This window comes from Myripristis murdjan, chromosome 23 (genome assembly GCF_902150065.1).
Source record: "Myripristis murdjan chromosome 23, fMyrMur1.1, whole genome shotgun sequence".
In the NCBI taxonomy this organism is placed as follows: domain Eukaryota; kingdom Metazoa; phylum Chordata; class Actinopteri; order Holocentriformes; family Holocentridae; genus Myripristis; species Myripristis murdjan.
Window position 1 is genome coordinate 25,970,811 of NC_044002.1, and position 19,590 is coordinate 25,990,400.

General features: G+C 41.5%; 1 protein-coding gene across 2 annotated transcripts; it reads left to right on the top strand.

The window, feature by feature from the left end:
* The first annotated feature begins 1,128 nt into the window (after positions 1-1,128).
* On the top strand, positions 1,129-16,585 carry rbm17 (RNA binding motif protein 17). Of its 2 annotated transcripts, none has more exons than XM_030046382.1 (13): positions 1,129-1,279; positions 3,369-3,507; positions 3,942-4,058; positions 5,081-5,247; positions 6,231-6,343; positions 6,919-6,969; positions 7,121-7,259; positions 7,495-7,646; positions 9,244-9,294; positions 11,693-11,769; positions 12,232-12,330; positions 12,423-12,495; positions 16,260-16,585. In XM_030046382.1, the coding sequence occupies exons 2-13, from the start codon at positions 3,385-3,387 to the stop codon at positions 16,361-16,363; spliced, it is 1,266 nt and encodes a 421-aa protein (XP_029902242.1). In that variant the 5' UTR covers positions 1,129-1,279; positions 3,369-3,384; the 3' UTR covers positions 16,364-16,585. The 2 variants fall into 2 exon arrangements, with proteins under 2 accessions (XP_029902242.1, XP_029902241.1); XM_030046381.1 differs by lacking the exon at positions 16,260-16,585 and adding an exon at positions 12,597-13,903 and having other exon boundaries at positions 12,423-12,532.
* The last annotated feature ends 3,005 nt before the right edge of the window (positions 16,586-19,590 follow it).

The following is a 19,590-nucleotide window of genomic DNA, read 5'->3' on the forward strand; positions in this document are numbered from 1 at the left end:
ATATATGAAGGAAGAAAAAAGGAGAGGAAAAAAGTAAAAAAATAAACATAACATATAATAATAAGAAATAAGAAATAAATGGCATATTCACAGGATCTGTATGTACATAGTAAAAAATATACAGTTGGAGTAGTGGCAAGTAATAACAGTGGAAGTGTGCAGGGGACTGAGTGCAGTTATCAGACAGCAGGGTTAGGGTTAGGGTTAGTGCTGAGCTGGGTGCAGGATGTGTGATGTGTATGTTTATTGTTGTTTTTAAGTGATTATTAAGTGTTTATGATCAGTGTGGCCTGGAGGAAGAAGCTCAGCCTCTCAGTCCTGGCCTTAAAGTTATTTACTTATAAAGTTATTTCCACAGCTTGTAAGACCAAAATAGTTCATTTGATGTTCTTCTTTAATCCATGTGCAATTTTTTCACCGGTCAAATCCTTGTACCAATACACATATACATTAGAAACAAACAAACAAACAAAAAAACCCTCCAAATTCGTGTTGTGTCTGTCTCAAAAGTAATTTAAAAGTCTTAAACAAGTATACTAAATATTTAAAATGGCCAATCACCCCAAAAGCAAAAGAACTACAATTGAAAATTATAAACGGCTATTATCCAGCTGCAGAAATAATAAAGAAAAGATTTGGATTTGAGGTGGAACCATGTTGTTTTTGTCATGAACACTATTGAACATCTTTTTTTTTTTTTTTTTTTTTTTTTTTTCTTGTCCAGTAGTAACACAATTCTGGCAAAATTTATTGGACTGGTTAGGTAATGAAATAGAAAACATCACACCATATAACAAACAACAAATTCTTTTACATAAAGACAAGGTTCCTTCAAATACGTCAGATGTGGTTAATAATTACTATCCACACGTGTAAATGGAAAAACAAAGAACCTTCAATTGTCTGATTTAAAAATGAGTGAAACAAATACTTTGCTTCCTTAAGATTACTAACACATACGCATGAACAAATCAATAAAGTGATGGAAATTAGAATGCGTATAATAGTGATAAAAATGTGCCTTCTATATTTATTTTTATGTTTTGTATTTATCTTTTATATTTTGTTCAAAGCCTTGTAGATGTTATTTATATCTGTCGCGCCGGCCTCCAGCCGCGGGGTGGCGCTGTGCCGCTGAACGCCGTGGAGCGTTTTGTTGTCATGCCGCTGCCTTCCTTCCGCTCCGTGCAGCACACACAGCAGGGAAATGTGCTCATAAACGTCCTGATAAAAGCAGATTTACTTCACTTTGGTTCATGAACAGATAATTTTATAACCGGTGAGTTAAACGACACGCAACGTTTATAACCTAAAACGCTGTTTCTGTGTGTTTTACGTGTTTTTTTGCGCTGTGGGCAGCTGAATTATGCTAGCTAACAGGCTAACGCTAACTAGCTGATTTATATTAAATTTAATTTGATAAAGCAGAGAATAATTTCTGTGTTTTTGTTTTTATGACTGGAAAAGGCTGGGAAATGTTTCTATGATGAGTGAATGAAGTGAAGGGATTTGTGTGAACATTGTGCCATTAACAGTTAAATATCAGACACATTATTAAACATGAACCGCTAACATGCAATAATAAAATAATGCCGGGCGTTTAAAAGGTCTTAAATTTAATTTAGTAAAAATATTGGGCCTTTAAGGTTGTTAAGTAGCGCTGAAATTGAAGTTTTAGACGTTATTTTCCACGTAAACATGTTGACTAATTACCTTTATTCATCCTTTTAATTTTCTTATTTCTTTTTGTCAAAACTTGTGAAGCTCCGTGCATTTTATTTTTATTTTATTTATTTATTTAGAGAGGACAATGCACATTGATTGACATTACTGTAAATGCGCCAGTGTTAGCCAGAGGCTACTTTACAACCGCAGTCCTCCGGCATGATGTTAAAGAACCATTAAAATATACAAAAACGGGACACAAGGGTCATAATACATAAAAACAGGAACACAGGAGACATCAGATTTACAGTAAGAATACAACATATCCATGTAGGAAACAGAGACCGGCAGACAATGACACTAAAAGAGAGAATCAATCATGTAATTAAATAAAATTGGCCAAGATGAACTGTCAGGGATGGATAAGTGAGATGGAGATGCAGCAATGCAAAGACCAGAGCAGGGATTCTTGCTGGAGTTGTGCTAAGATGGATTAAGAAACACAATGAAACCAAAGATATACAGTGTAATAAAGTGCTACAGTGCTCATGGAAAGTGCTGCAGTGCTCATAAAAGTTGTTGAGGTTAAGGGTTAGCTGTCAGAGGTGAGTAAGTGGTATGGAGGTGCAACAATGCAGGGACCAGAACACGATTTCTTGTTGGGAGTTGTGCTAAAGATGAATTGAGAAGAGGTAGTACATGAAACTGATTATTTCTGGTGTTGAGCTTCACTCACTTCATACTGACACATTTTTATACTACATTAACATGCTGATAAGAAACCAGATCATTCACTTTAACATCTGCAGGGGAAATCCACAAAACTCCTGCATAACCTGAAGAGTCAAGTTATGTTTCAAAAATAAATCAATAAATTTAATAGAAAGTCTTGATTTTTTTTTTTTTATTCACACCCGCAGCTTCTAAATAATCTAAAAGAGTCTGTTAGGATCATGAAGTCTGTAACCAAACATGTTCCTGAAACTGACAGATAATATTAAATTCAGATTAAAGTCGTACGATCGATGAGAGAAAACTCAGATCTTTTCTGAGATTAAAGTGCCATAATGAGAGAAAAACATAAAAAAAAATTCCTCATAAATTTACATCTTTAATCCTAGAAAATTCTTTTTTTTTTTTTTTTCTGGAATATTTAGTTATTTTTGTTAGTTACCCTTGTACGCCATCATATATATCTGCTGATGCCAATTATCTCAAAATGCCAGATATCAGCCTGATTAATCGGTCTATAAGTGGAAATCACATCATAACACTTGTATGTTCAGAGAAATATTCTGTCTGGATTAGCAATGCAAATAGAGAAGGTGAATATTCTGACAGAATATTTTATTCTGCTGTGTTTATATTGCAGGGGTGGGACGATGTGTTTATCTCCCAATTTGATACGATCACAATACTCTGGTGCTGATTCTTAACTCTTTTGATGCAATATTACCCTTTATTGTGATTTTAATTTTCTGAATCCTCCTCCAGTTTGTGTCTGTAAAGTCTGATGAGGCTGTGATTCTCCTAGAGGTCACTAGAGGTCATTTTCTCCAGCAACATCCAGTTTTTTCATCTTAACCAACATTAATATCTTAATCATCATAGCCTGAACCGAATGTGTTTGTAGGTCAGTATTTTGAGATAAATAAAACTTTGATTTATGATTTTTTTTTTTTTTTTTTTTAAATCTGTATCAGAGGCTGAAACCCAAGCATGTCTCTGTACGACGACCTCGGGGTGGCGGCCAGCGACACCAAGACGGAGGGCTGGTCCAAAAACTTCAAGCTGCTGCAGAGCCAGCTGAAGGTGAAGAAGGCGGCGCTGACCCAGGCCAAGGTAACGCCAGCCCAGCGGCTGCAGCACGGAAACCCAGAGGAAACCTTTAATTAGCTCTAATCAGCGCCGGGCGGCACTATCAGACAGGTTTTTATGACAGAGTCAGTCCGTCTGGCCCGTTTTGCTGCAGTAAAAATGACTGAAGTGACATGAACAGAATGAAAACTTGAGCTTAGAAGATAAAACAGGTGGCGACAAAGTTTTTGAAAAGTAATAAATCACAATGTACTGCTACAAGACTTGGTGAATCGCAGTATGTTTGAAATCACAGTACTGTCATATCGTGATGAAATGTTCTGCAGGGCCCCTGTGGAGAGATGCTTTATCAAATATGGGGAAGTATTTCTCAACTTTGGTTTCAGGTGTGTAATTACTTGTGTTTGTGTGTGTGTGTGTGTGTGTGTGTGTGTGTGTGTGTGTGTGTGTGTGTGCAGACCCAGAGGATGAAACAGGCCACTGTTCTGGCTCCGGTCATCGATTTGAAGCGAGGCGGCTCCAGTGACGAGCGACAGATTTCAGACACGCCGCCGCACGTCGCCGCCGGACTCAAGGTGACGAGACGCTCACCTGTCTGTCTCTCTCTGTCTGTCTGTCTGTCTGTCTGTCTCTCTGTCTGTCTCTCTCTCTGTCTGTGTCTCTCTGTCTGTCTCTCTCTCTCTCTCCCTCTCTCTCTCTCTCTGTCTGTCTGTCTCTCTCTCTCTGTCTGTCTCTCTCTCTCTCTCCCTCTCTCTCTCTCTCTCTCTCTGTCTGTCTGTCTCTCTCTCTCTGTCTGTCTGTCTCTCTGTCTGTGTCTCTCTCTCTGTCTGTCTGTCTGTCTGTCTCTCTCTCTCTGTCTGTCTCTCTGTCTGTCTGTGTCCCACAATGTGTTTTTTTCCAGCCGTGGATGTCACGTCCTGAAAACTGTCGAGCTGTAGAAATGCCAAGTTCAGCTTAAAAAAAACAAAAGACCAACTTTGTTTTTTAAAGTCATAACCTGGTGCTGCTTCCTGTCGACGTTCAGGCTTCACTGAACAGAGAACAGAGCAAACTAAATGGAAACAAGGCTGAGTGACAGTCACTTTTGATAATGTTGCAGGTGCTGGTTTAACTGTTGATTACTTTTTTTTTTATTGAATCAATTTGTGCATTAAGTGAGAAACATCAGTCAAAAGTGATCAGACTTCCTCAGTCTGACCAGCAGCCAAAAAAACCTAAACCTAAAAAGTATTAATTTGATAAAGACAGAAATAGAGAAAAGGAAGACAGTCTGAGCATCTTAGTGAAGCCAGGCAGTGCTTGTGATTTTTTTTTTCCTGATAAATGACTAAAATCACTAACTGACTGTTGAATTTCTGGTCAGTTTTTCTGTTGACAGAATAATAAATTAATCAACAAATCATTTCAGCTTTAGCCAGAAACAGTTGTGGTGTGTGTTGGTGTAAATATTCAGATAAAACTCATTTTTGGATTGAAACATGAATCAGAAACGCACAGACCACCTCCGCTCTCTGCAGGAAACACGGTGTGTATCTGACTCTGTGTTCCTACCTTCTGTGTGTGTGTGTGTGTGTGTGTGTGTGTGTGTGTGTGTCAGGACGCCGTGCCCAGTGGTTTCTCCTCGGGCGACGTGCTGATCCCGCTGGCGGACGAGTACGACCCGATGTTCCCCAACGACTACGAGAAGGTGGTGAAGCGACACCGAGAGGAGCGCCAGCGGCAGAGAGAGCAGGAGAGGCAGAAGGAGATCGAGGAGAGGGAGAAGTACGGCCGCCATTTTTAACCTTCCACATCAAAACACTGCAATTTTGATTTCACAATCAAAATTTTATCTTCATTTTCAGTTTGAATGACAAAGAGAACATGAGCGAATAATACAGAGGCACAGGGAGGTAAAATAACAAAGAACAAGCAAGAAAAAACAGAGGAAATTAATAATAATAATAAAAATAATTAATTTAAAAAAGCAAGGGCATTGAGAAACAATTTAAGAACACAAGGTAGAGAATTAGGACTAAAGCTAATCAATAATTAATAGGGGTGGTTAAAAAAAAAAAAGGCAGAGGCAGGGCTCACAAATCTGATTTTTATGAAGGCACCTCGTAATTCTCTCAATTAACAGAAATTACTAAAATGTATAGTCAAAACCTTTTATTTGCCGTGCACATTTGCACATATAAGGGATTTAGCTCAGCTGCTGCTACCATACACTTTAATAAAAGACAAAGAGAGTGAATAAACAGCATCATTTAAAACATGAAGTGATTAAAACACATATATATATCTATATATATAGATATAGATATATATATACACAGGACCAGTTCCAAAAATATTTGTCCCTATCAGTCATTTGATACTAAAATATATCAGTAGAATGTAAACCTTTCATCTTTGAACCTTTTGCATGGGCTATATGTGAAATGAAATATATCTGCCAAGGATCTATAGAATACAATAGAATGTGTGTATATAGAGTAGATGTATAATCTGTATGATATGATGTATAATTTACAACATAATTTCCATGTGGGAGAGACTGTCAGCATTCTTACAGTAATACAGAAATCACCGTACGTATGACAATGTTGAAATTAAAAATATAAATATACATGTGTAGTTACAGATTTATATTTGGGCCCCAAAAGGAGGAGAATCAGCCCCAGGAGGCCCTGTGTATTTAAACTGATGATGGATAAACAGATGAGTAAACAAATACTGTGTGTGTGTGTGTGTGTGTGTGTCAGGAAGAGGAAGGAGCGGCACGAGGGCGGAGCGCCGAGCGGATTCTCCCGCTTCCCGGCGGCGGAGGGCGACTCAGACGAGGATGAGGAGTACGAGAAGGAGAGGAGGAAGAGGAGTGAGTGAGCCTGCTGCATGTTTACTGTTTGTTTGTTTGTTTGTTTGTTTGTTTGTCTCTCCTCCACATGTCACATGGAGGTGCAGCCTCCTTGTTAGTGTGTTTGTGTTTCTGCGTTCACTTCCACAGCAGAAATAAAATCACACTTTTAGCACAGAAACCAACACCAACGAAGAAGATTATCACCATAGAAACAACAACAAGACCCAGTACCCATTTTTAATGTAATTACAATTATTCCTCCTGGTGTAAGCGTACTGTGTGGCAGATTCCTGCAGACGCTGCCTGCCGGATCTACTTTCCAACTTAAGCAGGAAAATATCAGGCAAAGAGACGTTTAATTTCCTCAGAAAATGGGATCGAGGACTATTTTTTTATATATATATATTGTGATAATCCTCTTTGTTGGAGTTCAGGAGTTAATTCAGTTAAATTAATTCAGTTAAAGTTACACTGAGTTTACAAACTGAACATGAATTTGCCTCATATGAGAGTCTTTGATTAGCCAGACTAAACTTTATTTATCACCTACCTGACGAATTCTCTCTCTCTCCCTCTCTCTCTCTCTCTCTCAGGTATGGGTGGAGCAGCCATCGCCCCTCCCTCCTCTCTGGTGGACAGAGACGGTAAGACAGTGAACATTCAGGCTGATGATGGTGCATAATGTAGAGCTGCATATCAGCTCACACGTGTTGCGTCGAGGCAGTGTGTGTGAATTTTGCGTTTTGTGTGTGTGTGTGTGTGTGTGTGACCCCGTCGTGTCCGTGGCTCCGTCAGGCTCGTCTTCGTACTCGTACGACGACGAGGGCCGACCCGGCCGAGGCTCCAAGGCCGCCATCCCCCCGCCCGCCTACGACGACTCGGACCGGCCGCGCTCGCCGCCTGGACCCACCAACTCCTTCCTGGCCAACATGGGGTGGGACCACACACACACACACACACACACAGTTATACATTGTAGAGGCACATTTCTCTCCAGTGGAAAAAAATGTTCCTGTTTTCTTCTTAGTTTGGTGTTGCTCTGATCATATCCTTTATATTCTGAGTCTTAAACTGCTGTGTTTAATTATGATGACTCTAAAATGAATACTGCTGCTGCAATGCAATTATTCTACTAATAATCAGCAATGACGCCCCCTGTCCCACCCCAGAGGTACGGTGGCCCATAAGATCATGCAGAAGTACGGCTTCAGGGAGGGCCAGGGCCTGGGGAAGCACGAGCAGGGCCTGAGCACCGCGCTCTCCGTGGAGAAGACCAGCAAGAGGGGCGGCAAGATCATCGTGGGCGACGCCGCCGAAAAACGTAACTATGCCCCGCGTGTCTCCTGACGCTCGGCGCTTCTCCGTGTCGCAGCCGCTCCGCTTCCGTCCAGGGTTCCCACGGCTCCTGGAAGTTTGGAAAGTCCCGTCCTGACAGGGAAAGTCAGGGAGTGTCGTTACCCTCAACTTAAATAGATATGAGAAACTAGCTATTCATCAAAGGTGATTTTTATTATTAACGTTGTGTTCAGGTGATAGTCACTTCCTCAGCATAAAATAGTAACAAATTTTAATTAATCAATGAATCTGAACTGGGTTTAAAATTTTGACCAAATGTAAAAAATGAACAGTCACGTTATGTTTCTGTAAGTCGTGGAAATCCAGATTTTTCGTGCTTTAGAGACATTTTTCCACCTGACAGAGTGGGAACCCTGTGTGTGTTTCTGCCCTCTCCTTGTTTTTGTTCTCTCCTCCTTCACTTTTTGAGAATTTTTGCTTTCATGAAACAGTTGCAACAATGGCATCTCCCTCTTTTTCAAAGTGAAGGATAGGTAAGGTTCAGTATTTTTCAACCCAGGTCGTATTAAAATGTCAACATCCATCATTTATAACCACACACTCGTGACTGTGGCTCGTCTTTAAATGTCCTTTTAAAAAAACACAACAAAACACTGTCCAGCCAGGAAATGGTTGCACACTTTGCTCTTAAAAAAAAAGTTTTAGGTGGCATTTACTACGATACTGACGCTGCTTTGCTGCATTCACTTGAACTCAGATCTTGCAGTTTCTGTCTGTAAATTTCCAACCTGCAGCAACTTAGCGGTCGAGATACATGCAAGAAGAAGAAGAAGAAGAAGCTCAGTTTTCTTCCACGGGTGATACCAAAGAAAAGACAGGAATATGCAAATATATTCAAAATCCCCTTTTTCCTGACTTCCCCAGACTGAGACCAGAGGTTGGATGCTATTTCCACCTCTCAGTTCAGTGGTTCAGTTCCTATGAGTAGCATTTCCTGTCAGCTTAGCATGAAGACTTGACCGGTCAAAGTCAAAATAAAATTAAAAAATAAACGTTGCATCACTGTCCAAAGGATCGATATATTGCACTGTGATTAAACCTGTGATTTACACCCCTGATTTTTAAAGGACTTTGCCTTTTTGGACGGTGTTGAAGGCAGAGCAGCCGGTTCCTCCTCACTGAAACCAGCAGTGAAGCTGTTTTTTTTTTTTTGTGGTTATAAATGATAGGAGTTAATATTTTATCCCAGCCTGTGTTGAAAAATACCAAACATATCTTTTAAATGTCTTTCTGTTCCTGTGTTGGCTTCCATCTGTGTGCCCGCTGCATGACTCCTGTCCTGTCCTGTCCTGTCTCTGTCTCTGCAGCTTGTTACGCCGTAGATAAAACTTTATTGTTTTTCTCGCTGCGACCGTGACTTTTTTTTTGGTGCATTTTTCTGTTTTCTCATCCCTCAGCGACCGTCTGTTTGTTAGCATCAGCTTAGCAGCGGTTGGCTGTCGTCCTGCAGTTTTTGTGTGTGTTTTTGTCCTTTTTCATTTACTGTGTATGTGTTTTGGTGTGTGTGTGTGTGTGTGTGTGTGTGTGTGTTTTGGTGTGTGTGTGTGTGTGTGTCTGAGCAGCAGGATCCAGCCAGTCAGGTGCTGCTGAGGCTTCAGGCGGAGGCTCTGCAGGTTGGCCTCCACTCCCATTCTCTCTCTCTCTCTCTCTCCTCCACACACACTGTCCTGTTAGCTCGTAGCACAACACCTTCATACCACATCTCATCGTGTCCCGTTCTGTCTTGTACCCTATATATATATATGTGTGTGTGTGCGTGTGTGCATGTTTATGGGTGCATGTGTGTGTATGTGTACGTGTCTCTCTGTCCTCCACACTCAGCATCAAACTGAAAGTAGTTTCATTTCTGTCTCTACACAGCGGTTCCCTAATCTTTTCATGCAGAAAGTTTGAGAATATGTTTGTAGTTCAGTATGAGCTGCACTGCAAAATACCCATTTTAGTCTCATCCTCAGTGTTAAAATCTTTAAACAAGCTTTTAAAAAAAAGTGTCTGATGCTAATCAACCTGTTTCCCAAATTTTCTTGAGTTAGGTTTAATTTTGTGGTAGAAGGCAGGGCTGCCCCCTCAGCCCTCTGCTGTTTGAGCAGCAGATGAACCTTCACAGCTCTGCACAGAATCCTTTAGTCTCATCTTCTCAATCTTGTAAAAAATCTGCCAGTGGGATAAGATAATCCCACTTGTTTCAGGATTTTTCTTCTGGGAAGAAGTCTAAATGTGTTGAAACGAGGCAGAATGAGGCCGATCAGCCACTCGGATCAAGAAAATGACACTTTATTCAAGAACATTCTGGAAACAAGTTGATTAGCGTTGGAACCAGGTGGGATTATCTCATCCCGTTGGCAGATTTTTGACCTTTCTGAACAAAAACAAGGCTGAGAAGATGAGACTGAAGGATTTTGTGAAGAGCTGTGAAGGTTCATCTGCTGCTCAAACAGCAGAGGGCTGAGGGGACAGCCCTGCCCTTTACCACAAAAAGAACATTTTGGAGAGAGGTTGATTAGTGATAGAAACAAATGGGATTATCTCATCCCACTGGCAGATTTATTTTTACCGTGTTTGAGAAAAACTAGAGTTGAACACTGGAGATGAGACTGGTTAAGTTTAACATGCAGATTTTTGCAGTCTAGCTAATGAGCTGTCCAGGGTTTCGTGCAGAAAGTGGGTCAGTCTGTGTTGTAATCCATCTGAATAATCTCAGTATCTAAACGGATAAGGCACACACTCTCTGTTTTCTATCTGCCATTTCTGTTGAACATGTACGCCTGAATAAACCGGGCTGATTTCATTTGCTTTGTGTTTGAAAAGTCAAATTCCTGTCAGCGCCCTCGTTGGCTGACAGAGTTCATCAGTAAAAGCAGCGAGGAGGGTCATGCAAGTTTTTTTTTTTTTTTTTTTTTTTTTCTTCAATTCTGTGGAATGAAGGAAATAATCTGAGGTTTTACTTTGCTATCAAATGTCCAACATTTCAAGCAGGGTCAGTTGCTGGTCAGTTTCTGTTACAGTTTTAAAGGAACAGTTCACCCAAAATACAACAAAACGGAGACTTTCTCCCACTTTGTGCCGTCGATCCGTCCAGATTGTTCCTGTGTGATTTGTCAGGGTTTCCAGTCTGACGCGATCTTCCCTCAGAGTTCCCACACATCCTGGAGATCATGGAAAACACCGGGAGAATTTTAAAACTGCCTGAAAAAATGTCTTACAAATTATTAGTGAGATCCTTGAAAATTATAAAGTTTTGCTGAGATATCTCATTTTATTTAATTTTATTTTATTTTAATTGCATATTATTTAGTTATTATTATTATTATTTTTATTTATCTATTTATTTTAGTTCTTTTTATATATTTTTTGTGTGTTTTGGGTGAATTTTTCCTTTAGTATATAAAATAGTCTGCTCACTGTGGTGCTCAGTTTTAGCCAGCAGAGGTCGCTGTGTTTTTAAGTTTCTTTCACTACTCTGGTCTCAGTCAAAATAAACTTTAAGACTGGGATTTATTTATTTAATTATTTAATTAATTATTTTTTTTTTATATATATATATATATATATATATTTATTTATTTGTATTTTTAGGTAGAGCTTTATCAGTGTCTGGAAATTTGTGTTTTTCTCCACCAGGTTGAACAAATTCTCTAAACAGAACTGAACACGTGATAACAGCAAAACATAAAGTGTAAAATATAGGGAACATAGGTGCAGAGATATCAGTAAATAAAGATTAATTAAATTAAGGATGAGGTTAATTCAGGAATTCCGCTGAGAAATTTCATGAGGTACAAAAGAACCAGTAAAGCTGTTTTTTGGCCCGGGATCTCCTCGCTTTGCAGAGAGGAGTTTTTTTAAATTTAGCTGAAAAGGGACATTACAGATTCTCAAAAATGTCACATAGCTGTGGTTTATATGGGATTTTTTTTTTTATCCAGCTCAGCAAACACACAAGCCTGACCATCCTCTTCTTCTCCTCCTTCTCCTCCTCTTTCCTCTTCTTCTCTGTTTTCGTCCAATCAGCGGACTCCTCCAAGAAGACGGAGGCCAATCCGCTCACAGAGATCCTCAAGTGCCCGACCAAAGTCGTCCTGCTGCGGGTAAGTACCTTTTTGAAGAACTAAACCATGTCCAGAGTTTCCTCTCCAGAACGTTCCTCTGCTCTCCTCCCAGAGCGAGCAGTGGGGTTTCAGAGCTGCCACATCACTCCTCCTCCCTTTCCTCCATTCATTCCACTACGATATGAACATGAACTTTCAGAGCCTTCACACTTTCTTCACTCCAGTTTTCCATCAGCCCAATAAAGTCCTCCACATGAGTTTTCCTAAAAGCAGCGGCACTGTTGGCTTTTCAGGACTTTTTCACACTGAAACGCTCCCTCCTCCTCCTCCTCCTCCTTCGCCAGGGAAAATAGTCCCTTAGCGGGGAAACGTTTTGCTTTCCACAGCCAATTATCAGCTGTGTGGTTTCTGAATGTTGAGGACTTTGTTCGCCGCACAAGCTGAACATGTAGGTTTTGTGTTGTGGAATCTTACGTCTACATGTGTGTGTTTGTTTTCCAGAACATGGTGGGCCGAGGGGAGGTGGACGAAGACCTGGAGGGCGAGACGAAAGAGGAGTGCGAGAAATACGGCAAAGTGATCAAGTGTGTTATTTTCGAGGTGAGGAAACTGCGCTGACCGCCTCGGCTCGTATCGGCTGAAGTCGCTCAGACGATTCAAACTCAAAACGACCTCGTTGCTTCTCTCCTCAGATCGCCGGCGTGACAGACGACGAGGCCGTCAGGATATTTCTGGAGTTTGAGAGGGTGGAGTCGGCCATCAAAGGTCCGTATTTTCTGTTTTTGTTGGTTTGTTTTGGTTTGTGGTCTTCTTCAAAGTAAACAAAGTCTATGCTCATAGTTTACCACACAGGATTTATTTTAAAGACTTAACACACCAAAAGCCATAATCAAGAATAAATCAGATGTCTACAACTTCACACACATAAGGAAATTTGGAAACCATTTCATTTTGAAATCAAAATCAAGTCATGTGAAGTGGAGGCTCAGAAAAGTTTGAAGTTTTTTGAAATTGAAAGTCCCGGAAGATTCATCAGTAGCATCACTAACACTTGCATTTCCCCATTGCCATGAGGAACGCCACATGTTTTTTTTTTAGTGTGACAATAAAGATGTCAGACTAAATAGTGTTTATCCCAAACTCCTGGAACCTGACACAAAAACACCTGCTGAGTTCCTCTGTTGATGCTCCAGAGCTGAACCAGTTCCAGCGTGGATGTGTTTCCCCCTCATCATTCCACTTTTCTCTTTGTCGTACGTCTTAAATACATAAGCGTCTGGTATTTTTGGATTCTTCTTGTGTCAACTTTATGTAATAGCATGTCTTCTTTTTTTCTCTGCCATTGTGTAACTGCTCCATTAATGTGTGTGAAAGTGTGTCCCACTCTAAATTGGTCGACCCAGATCAGAAAGAAGGTGAGACTCCTCTCCCCGAGGTGTTACATCACACCTGGCCCTGCGGCGCTTACATCACAGCTCTGTTGAAACAGGACAGCCCAAAAACCAAAACCCACGGCGTAATTATGAGGAAGAAGAGTGACATGTGATGTGTGTGTGTGTGTGCAGGCGGTAGTGATGAGATACTTCTGGTGGGCCTTCCTGGCAGGTCTGAGGTCAGCTGGTCAGGATTCAGCGTTTAGTTTGAAGACACTTTGAACGCAGCTGCTACAGATTTCCCTCTGTGATCGCATGAACTGAAGACGTCACGTCAGAGAGCGGCCCCCGAATTTGGCTCTCAGAGAGTAACTGGACAAAAAAAAATTGAGCTCCAGCTGAAGCTTCTTACTCAACAAAACTCATCATCATCGCCAACATCATCCTCAACTCTACCAGTGAAGCTTCTGTTTCAAAATTAATCCCACAACTCAGTTCCCCTGAGCTGTATTTCTGCATTTCTCAAAGGTTTAATGTATCACTACTGGGAAATCTGGGACCCTGCCAAAATATCTTTATCTGTTCTAATTATACTTATCATGCATGTTGAGCGAAATATATCAGAATATTTCACATTTGTGCAGTCCAGTACAGCTCAGACATGTTGGATCGCTGATCTGTGTCACTGATAATGTCTTAGCAGTCCCCTAGTTACACCATAGCAACCATCCAGTAATAGTATGGCAAATATGAGTACTCACCTAGTAACCACTTACATAGTAACACTACAGTAGCCATTAGTAATAATATTAGTAATAATAATAATAATAATAATAATAATAATAATAATAAATTCATTTATATAGCACCTTTCCAAACCAAGGTTACAAGGTGCTTTCCAATAAAAACAAATCACAAATACACATAAAACAGTGATGGAGTAAGCTACTAAAAGATCCCATACAACAATAAAACATAATACAAATACATAAAACAGTGATAAAACAAGCTATTAAAAGATCTCATAAACAATAAAAACATACAAGTTACATTAAAACCACTGGTTAATAAAAGGCCATGCGATAAAAGTGAGTCTTAAGAAGAGATTTAAAAGAAGAAACTAGTAAATGTGTAACAGGCGCCTAGCAACACTCCTGCAACCACTAGTAGGCTAATGGATAAACAACCTCCCAGTAATACCATGGCAACCACTAGCACTCACTTAGTAACCATCTAGTAATGCCATAGCAACCACAAATACTCACTTAGAAACAACCTAGTAACACCCTGGCAATTACTGGTAGGCTAATGGCTGAACAACCTCCTAATAATACCGTGGTAACCAGTAGCACTCACTGAGGGACCATCTAGTAACGCCATAGCAACTACTTGTACTCACTTAGTAACCATTGAGTAACACCGTAGCAAGCAGTTGTACTCACTTAGTAACCATTTAGTAACACCATAGCAACTGCTTGTACTCAGTAACCATTTATTAACACCGTAGCAACCACTTGTACTCACTTAGTAACCATTTAGTAACACCATAGCAACCTGTTGTACTCACTTAGTAACCATTTAGTAACACCACAGCAACCAGTTGTACTCACTTAGTAACCATTTAGTAACACCATAGCAACCAGTTGTACTCACTTAGTAACCATTTAGTAACGCCATAGCAACTGCTTGTACTCAGTAACCATTTATTAACACCATAGCAACCAGTTGTACTCACTTAGTAACCATTTAGTAACACCATAGCAACCAGTTGTACTCACTTAGTAACCATTTAGTAACACCATAGCAACCAGTTGTACTCACTTAAAAGCCCCCAGTAATGCCATGGCGATCACTAATACTAGCCTTGTACCCAGCTAGTAATGCCATAGCAACTGCTAATATTTATTTAGGTACCACTGAGTAACTATAGGAACCATCAGTACTAACTACTAACTAACTTAGTAACTACCTAGTAGCACCATAGCAACTGCTAGTAATGACTTCTCACTAATGAGTGTCAGAGTGAAGTGTAAAACAGCGTCTCTGCACAGAAACCAACACTGTTTGACTCGTATTGAGGAGAGCGTCTCTGTGGGCGTCGTGTCGAGCCAACACGAGGTCGCGCTCTCTGATTGGTTGATTTCAGGGGCCTCGGAGTTAATCTCCAAGCAGCTCAACAACATGCACACCAACACAGACGTGAATGAGCTTCAGCCACGTCGTTCACATCCTCACTTTACACTTCACTCGACTACAGAAGGAGCTTCAGTCCGGACTAGATGGCCTTTTCATTTTGAAACCAAAGTCAAGTCATGAGACGTGGAGTTTTTTTTTTTCTTTTTTTTTTTGGAACTGAAAGTGTGTAGAAACTGAGCTCGATCTAAAAAAATGAGATAGTGTTATCTGTCAGTCACACACTGAGCTTTGTTTGTCCTTCAGCGGAGAAAACACTTGTGTGAAGTTTACACAAGGCAAGAAGGCATGAAGTGTTCTGTGTGTCAGAACTGGACTGGACCTGCACACACACACACACACACACACACACACACACACACACACACACACACACACACAGACTGAGGGTAACTGTTGATAAGGTTAACTGAAAGGACATAATCTCTGTTATTTAGTCTTTAAGAAGTGTGTGTGTGTGTGTGTGTGTGTGTGTGTGTGTGTGTCTTGGTGTAAACAGTCAACAGTCCTGGGAAGCGACCCTGATGTCATGTTTGTTTCCCAGAATGCAAGCGGCGAAGCGAAGTTGTTTTCGTTTCTTGGTCTTTATCGCCGCAGCTCGCGGTCGAACCATCAGCTTCCCCAGACTCACAGCACACTTCGTTCCTCACAGAACAAATAAGAACATGAGAACGCTCTGTCGTCTTTGAACGTAAAGGGGCAGTCCACTCTAAAACACTAGCCCTGTCACTTTACATGTCCACCAGTAGTTTGGTTTGAGTAAGCAGTGAAATGAATTCTGTGTAGACCCGGATGAATCAATCTGAGGGGAAGTGGGTTGAGGACAAACAGTTAAATTTCTGGGCTGAGCTGAAGGTCCTAGGTTGGTGGTGTGGAGCGGTGAGGGCATCTCGGGGGGGTTTGATGTTGACGGTTTGAATCCTCGCCCTGCGTCTGACCGTGTCGTCTCTCTGCTCTCTGCAGCCGTGGTCGATCTGAACGGCCGGTACTTCGGCGGACGCGTCGTCAAGGCCTGCTTCTACAACCTGGACAAGTTCCGGGTTCTGGACCTCGGCGAGCAGGTCTGAGGTTCTCAAAGACGGACTCCCCAGAAACACGTTCTTTCTCCATTTGTAAATATCCCATCCCTTTGTTTTTTTTGTATTTCCTGAGCAGCAGCGCAGAGCTTCTGTATGTGGAGGAGAGTCAAACCTGTAGGACACTGGTTTTGTTTTTTTTTTTGTTTTTTTTAGCTGTGATGAAAACAAAATGTCTCCGTTTCAACTCAAAATAAAGAATATCAACCATCAGTCAGTATCTTGAGCTCTTTGTTGCTGTGTGATTATGCCATGCAAATGACAATAAATGACTCTTTTGGTTTAAAATGATGTTTGCTGAGTTGTTTTTGTCCAAAGATTTTCATTTTCAGTTGTTTTCCAGAGTGTCCCGATGCTCTTAAAATGTCATATTGATTTATGGATAATGCATTTTAAAACATTTTAAGGCTGAGGTTGATGTGCATGGATAGTAAACACATTGTGGTGCCCACCCACACGGGTTTGAAATCAGCCTCGTCATGCTGACCGGGCTGCAGCTGTTCAGTTATTAAACTGATAAATGAGGTGATGGTTCATCCTGATCTAAACATGTTGGAGTCTCACAAAGTCACAAATTTAACTCGATGGAAACTTGCGGGCGTCCTGATCCGGAGCAGCTCGGTTTCCAAGAAGCCCTACTTTCCTCCGTCAGCTCCGACTGACATAACAAGAGCTCCACGGCGGCGGCGGCGGCGAAGCGTCCCGAGGGCTCGCTCGTCTTAACTTAGCCCAGAAGGATGATGGGAAGGTGAACGCAGCCCAAAACTCATTCAGTTCTTACGTAAGCGCGAGCGGGGAGGTTCCCCGGAGGTCTGGGTGGAAAACGTAACGCCGCGTCCCGACGGAGAAGGTTTAATTCAGATCGAGGAATGTAAAGCGTTAGATAACGGCGGAGAAGCAGGAGGGCAGAGGATTCCTTCATTCAGGCTGCAGGTTCGGAGGCCGCCGGGGTCAAAGGTCGAGGGGAGCCGAGTGAAAGGGGAGAAGCCGAGGGGTAAAAACAGACATGGGGAGGAGGCGAGGTCGAGCCAGGCCGATACGCTGGGTGTTTATCGGGCGGGGAGCGCGGCACAGCTCGGCCATGATACAGTTCAATATGTTCTCAGAAGAGTTTCACACACAGAAGCTCATTAGTGATGTGAATATGACGAGCAGGCAGCAGGAGGCGAATACCAGAACACCTACACCCCCTCCAAAACTGCATTCCTCTACTGTAACACAACCTTTAAAGGGATACTCTGCAACTTTTACAGAAAAAAAAAAACAAAAGCCCCTTTTCCCCACTTTCCCCAAATGCAAAACAAAGATTGGTTTGTGTTCTCAGTTTTGGTTTGAAGGAGCATCTTCAAACCAAAACTGAGAACACAAACCAGACCGTATCTTTGTTTTGCATTTCCTCAAAGGAGAATGAGTAAAAAAATAAAAAAGTATTTGAAAGCATGAAGCCAACTCTGTTTATGTTAGACTCACTGATAAAACACTGCCCCGGCTTCTTTCTTTCACCGACTGAGCAAAACTGTGGCTCTTGCATGTTCATTTTGATTATATTTAGCTTTTTTTGTGCTCCAAGTTGCAGATCCTAGGTCAGCCTCGGCTCCGTTTCCCTGAGAATGAGGTTTAATCCAAACCTGGTTACATAATAAAGTCATTTAAAGAGAAGTTAGCTGGTGGCACTGTAATCGCTGAACACATTTATCCCTCCATCTGTCACAGAGCGGCTGGAGGGTTTATTTTTTCACTTTGACTGAGCCAGGCTAACGACTCCCATAGACTTCAAGTCTTTATGCTAAGCTAACAGGAAACGCTACCCACAGGAACTGAACCAGTGGACGTCCAGAGGTGGAAATGGTGTCGGGGAAAGAGGATTTTTTTCCCCCCTAAAAAATACAATATTCAGTTAAAACCGTTAAAACCAGGAAAAGACAACAGTCAATATCATAAAATCCAGAATCCCAGTCACACAAAATGAGAATATCAGTTTGTCTCTCAGCTGAAGGTCGGCTGTGGGTTTGGAAGTGGGACAGGAAGTGGCATGTGACGTCAGCAGCGGCAGGAATTGGAGCTGAAAGGCCGGCCGCGGGTTCAGGTGTGTTTCTGCAGGCGGGAGGTCGAAGGTGAGGAGCGTGAGCTGAACCTGCACGGCCCGAGCCGGGCAACGTGATTGGCTGCCGACGCCTGACATGAGAGCAACCTTCAAAAAAAAAACTTGACCTGAATACCAGTGTGTGTGTGTGTGTTTATGTGTGAACACGAGGTCAAGAGGTCACCACGGGTCACGGCGTTTGTTCCACTGTATCTGAGCCACGCCGCCGCCGTCGCCCATTCTCTGGATCGCTGGGATGTTTGGGGATTTTTTTAAATCTTTTTTGTCCAGGACCTAAAAACGACGGCTGGCAGCTCTGCACCCGAGTGTCCACACTTTACTCGCTGAAATAAAGTGAATTTTACTTTTGATTTTCTTTATTTCTTAAGCAGCTGTCTTGTTTTTTTGTTTTTTTTTTTACCTGTGTAACAAATGAGTGGTGATTTTGAGTGAGTGGTGATTTTTTTTTTTTTTTTTTTTTTTTTTAAATTCCAATCCACATCTGAAAGCCAAATCCAATCCGAGTGAATTTCAACACATCACGAACTGTTTTTCCTCCCACATGGCAGCTTCATTATGTAACCAGGTTAACCTCGTTTTGGATTAAAGCTCATTCTCAGGGAAACTGAGCCGAGGCTGACCTTGGATCTGCAACTTGGAGCAAAAAAAGAAAGAAAAAAAAAAGAAGCTAAATACAACCAAAATGAACAGTTAAGAGTCACAGTTTTGCTCTGTAGGTGAAAGAAACGAAGCTGCAGCTGTAAGGCAGTCTGAGGGAAACACACAGAGGTGGCTTCATGTTTTCAAGTATTTTTCTTTCTCTTTCGCCTTTTTTCCAACAGATTTTACTTTGAAGGAAGTGTAAAACAAAGACATGGTCTGGTGTGTGTGTGCACTCAGGTTTGGTTTGAAGCTGCTCTGAAAGGCAGAAATGTCCACCAGGAGCCGAAATCTCAACAGGAAATCAGTGTAAACCTCTCCCTCATGGCAATTTATTATTTCTACTTCACATCAGAGGAGAAATCACAGCAGTAAGGCCTTAAAAAACAGACGGTGCAGGTCTGTTTCTGCAGAGTAAGAGCTCCGTCAGTGAGATGTTGGTGTTTCTTGGCCCCTGAAGCCCGAGGAGCCGGGT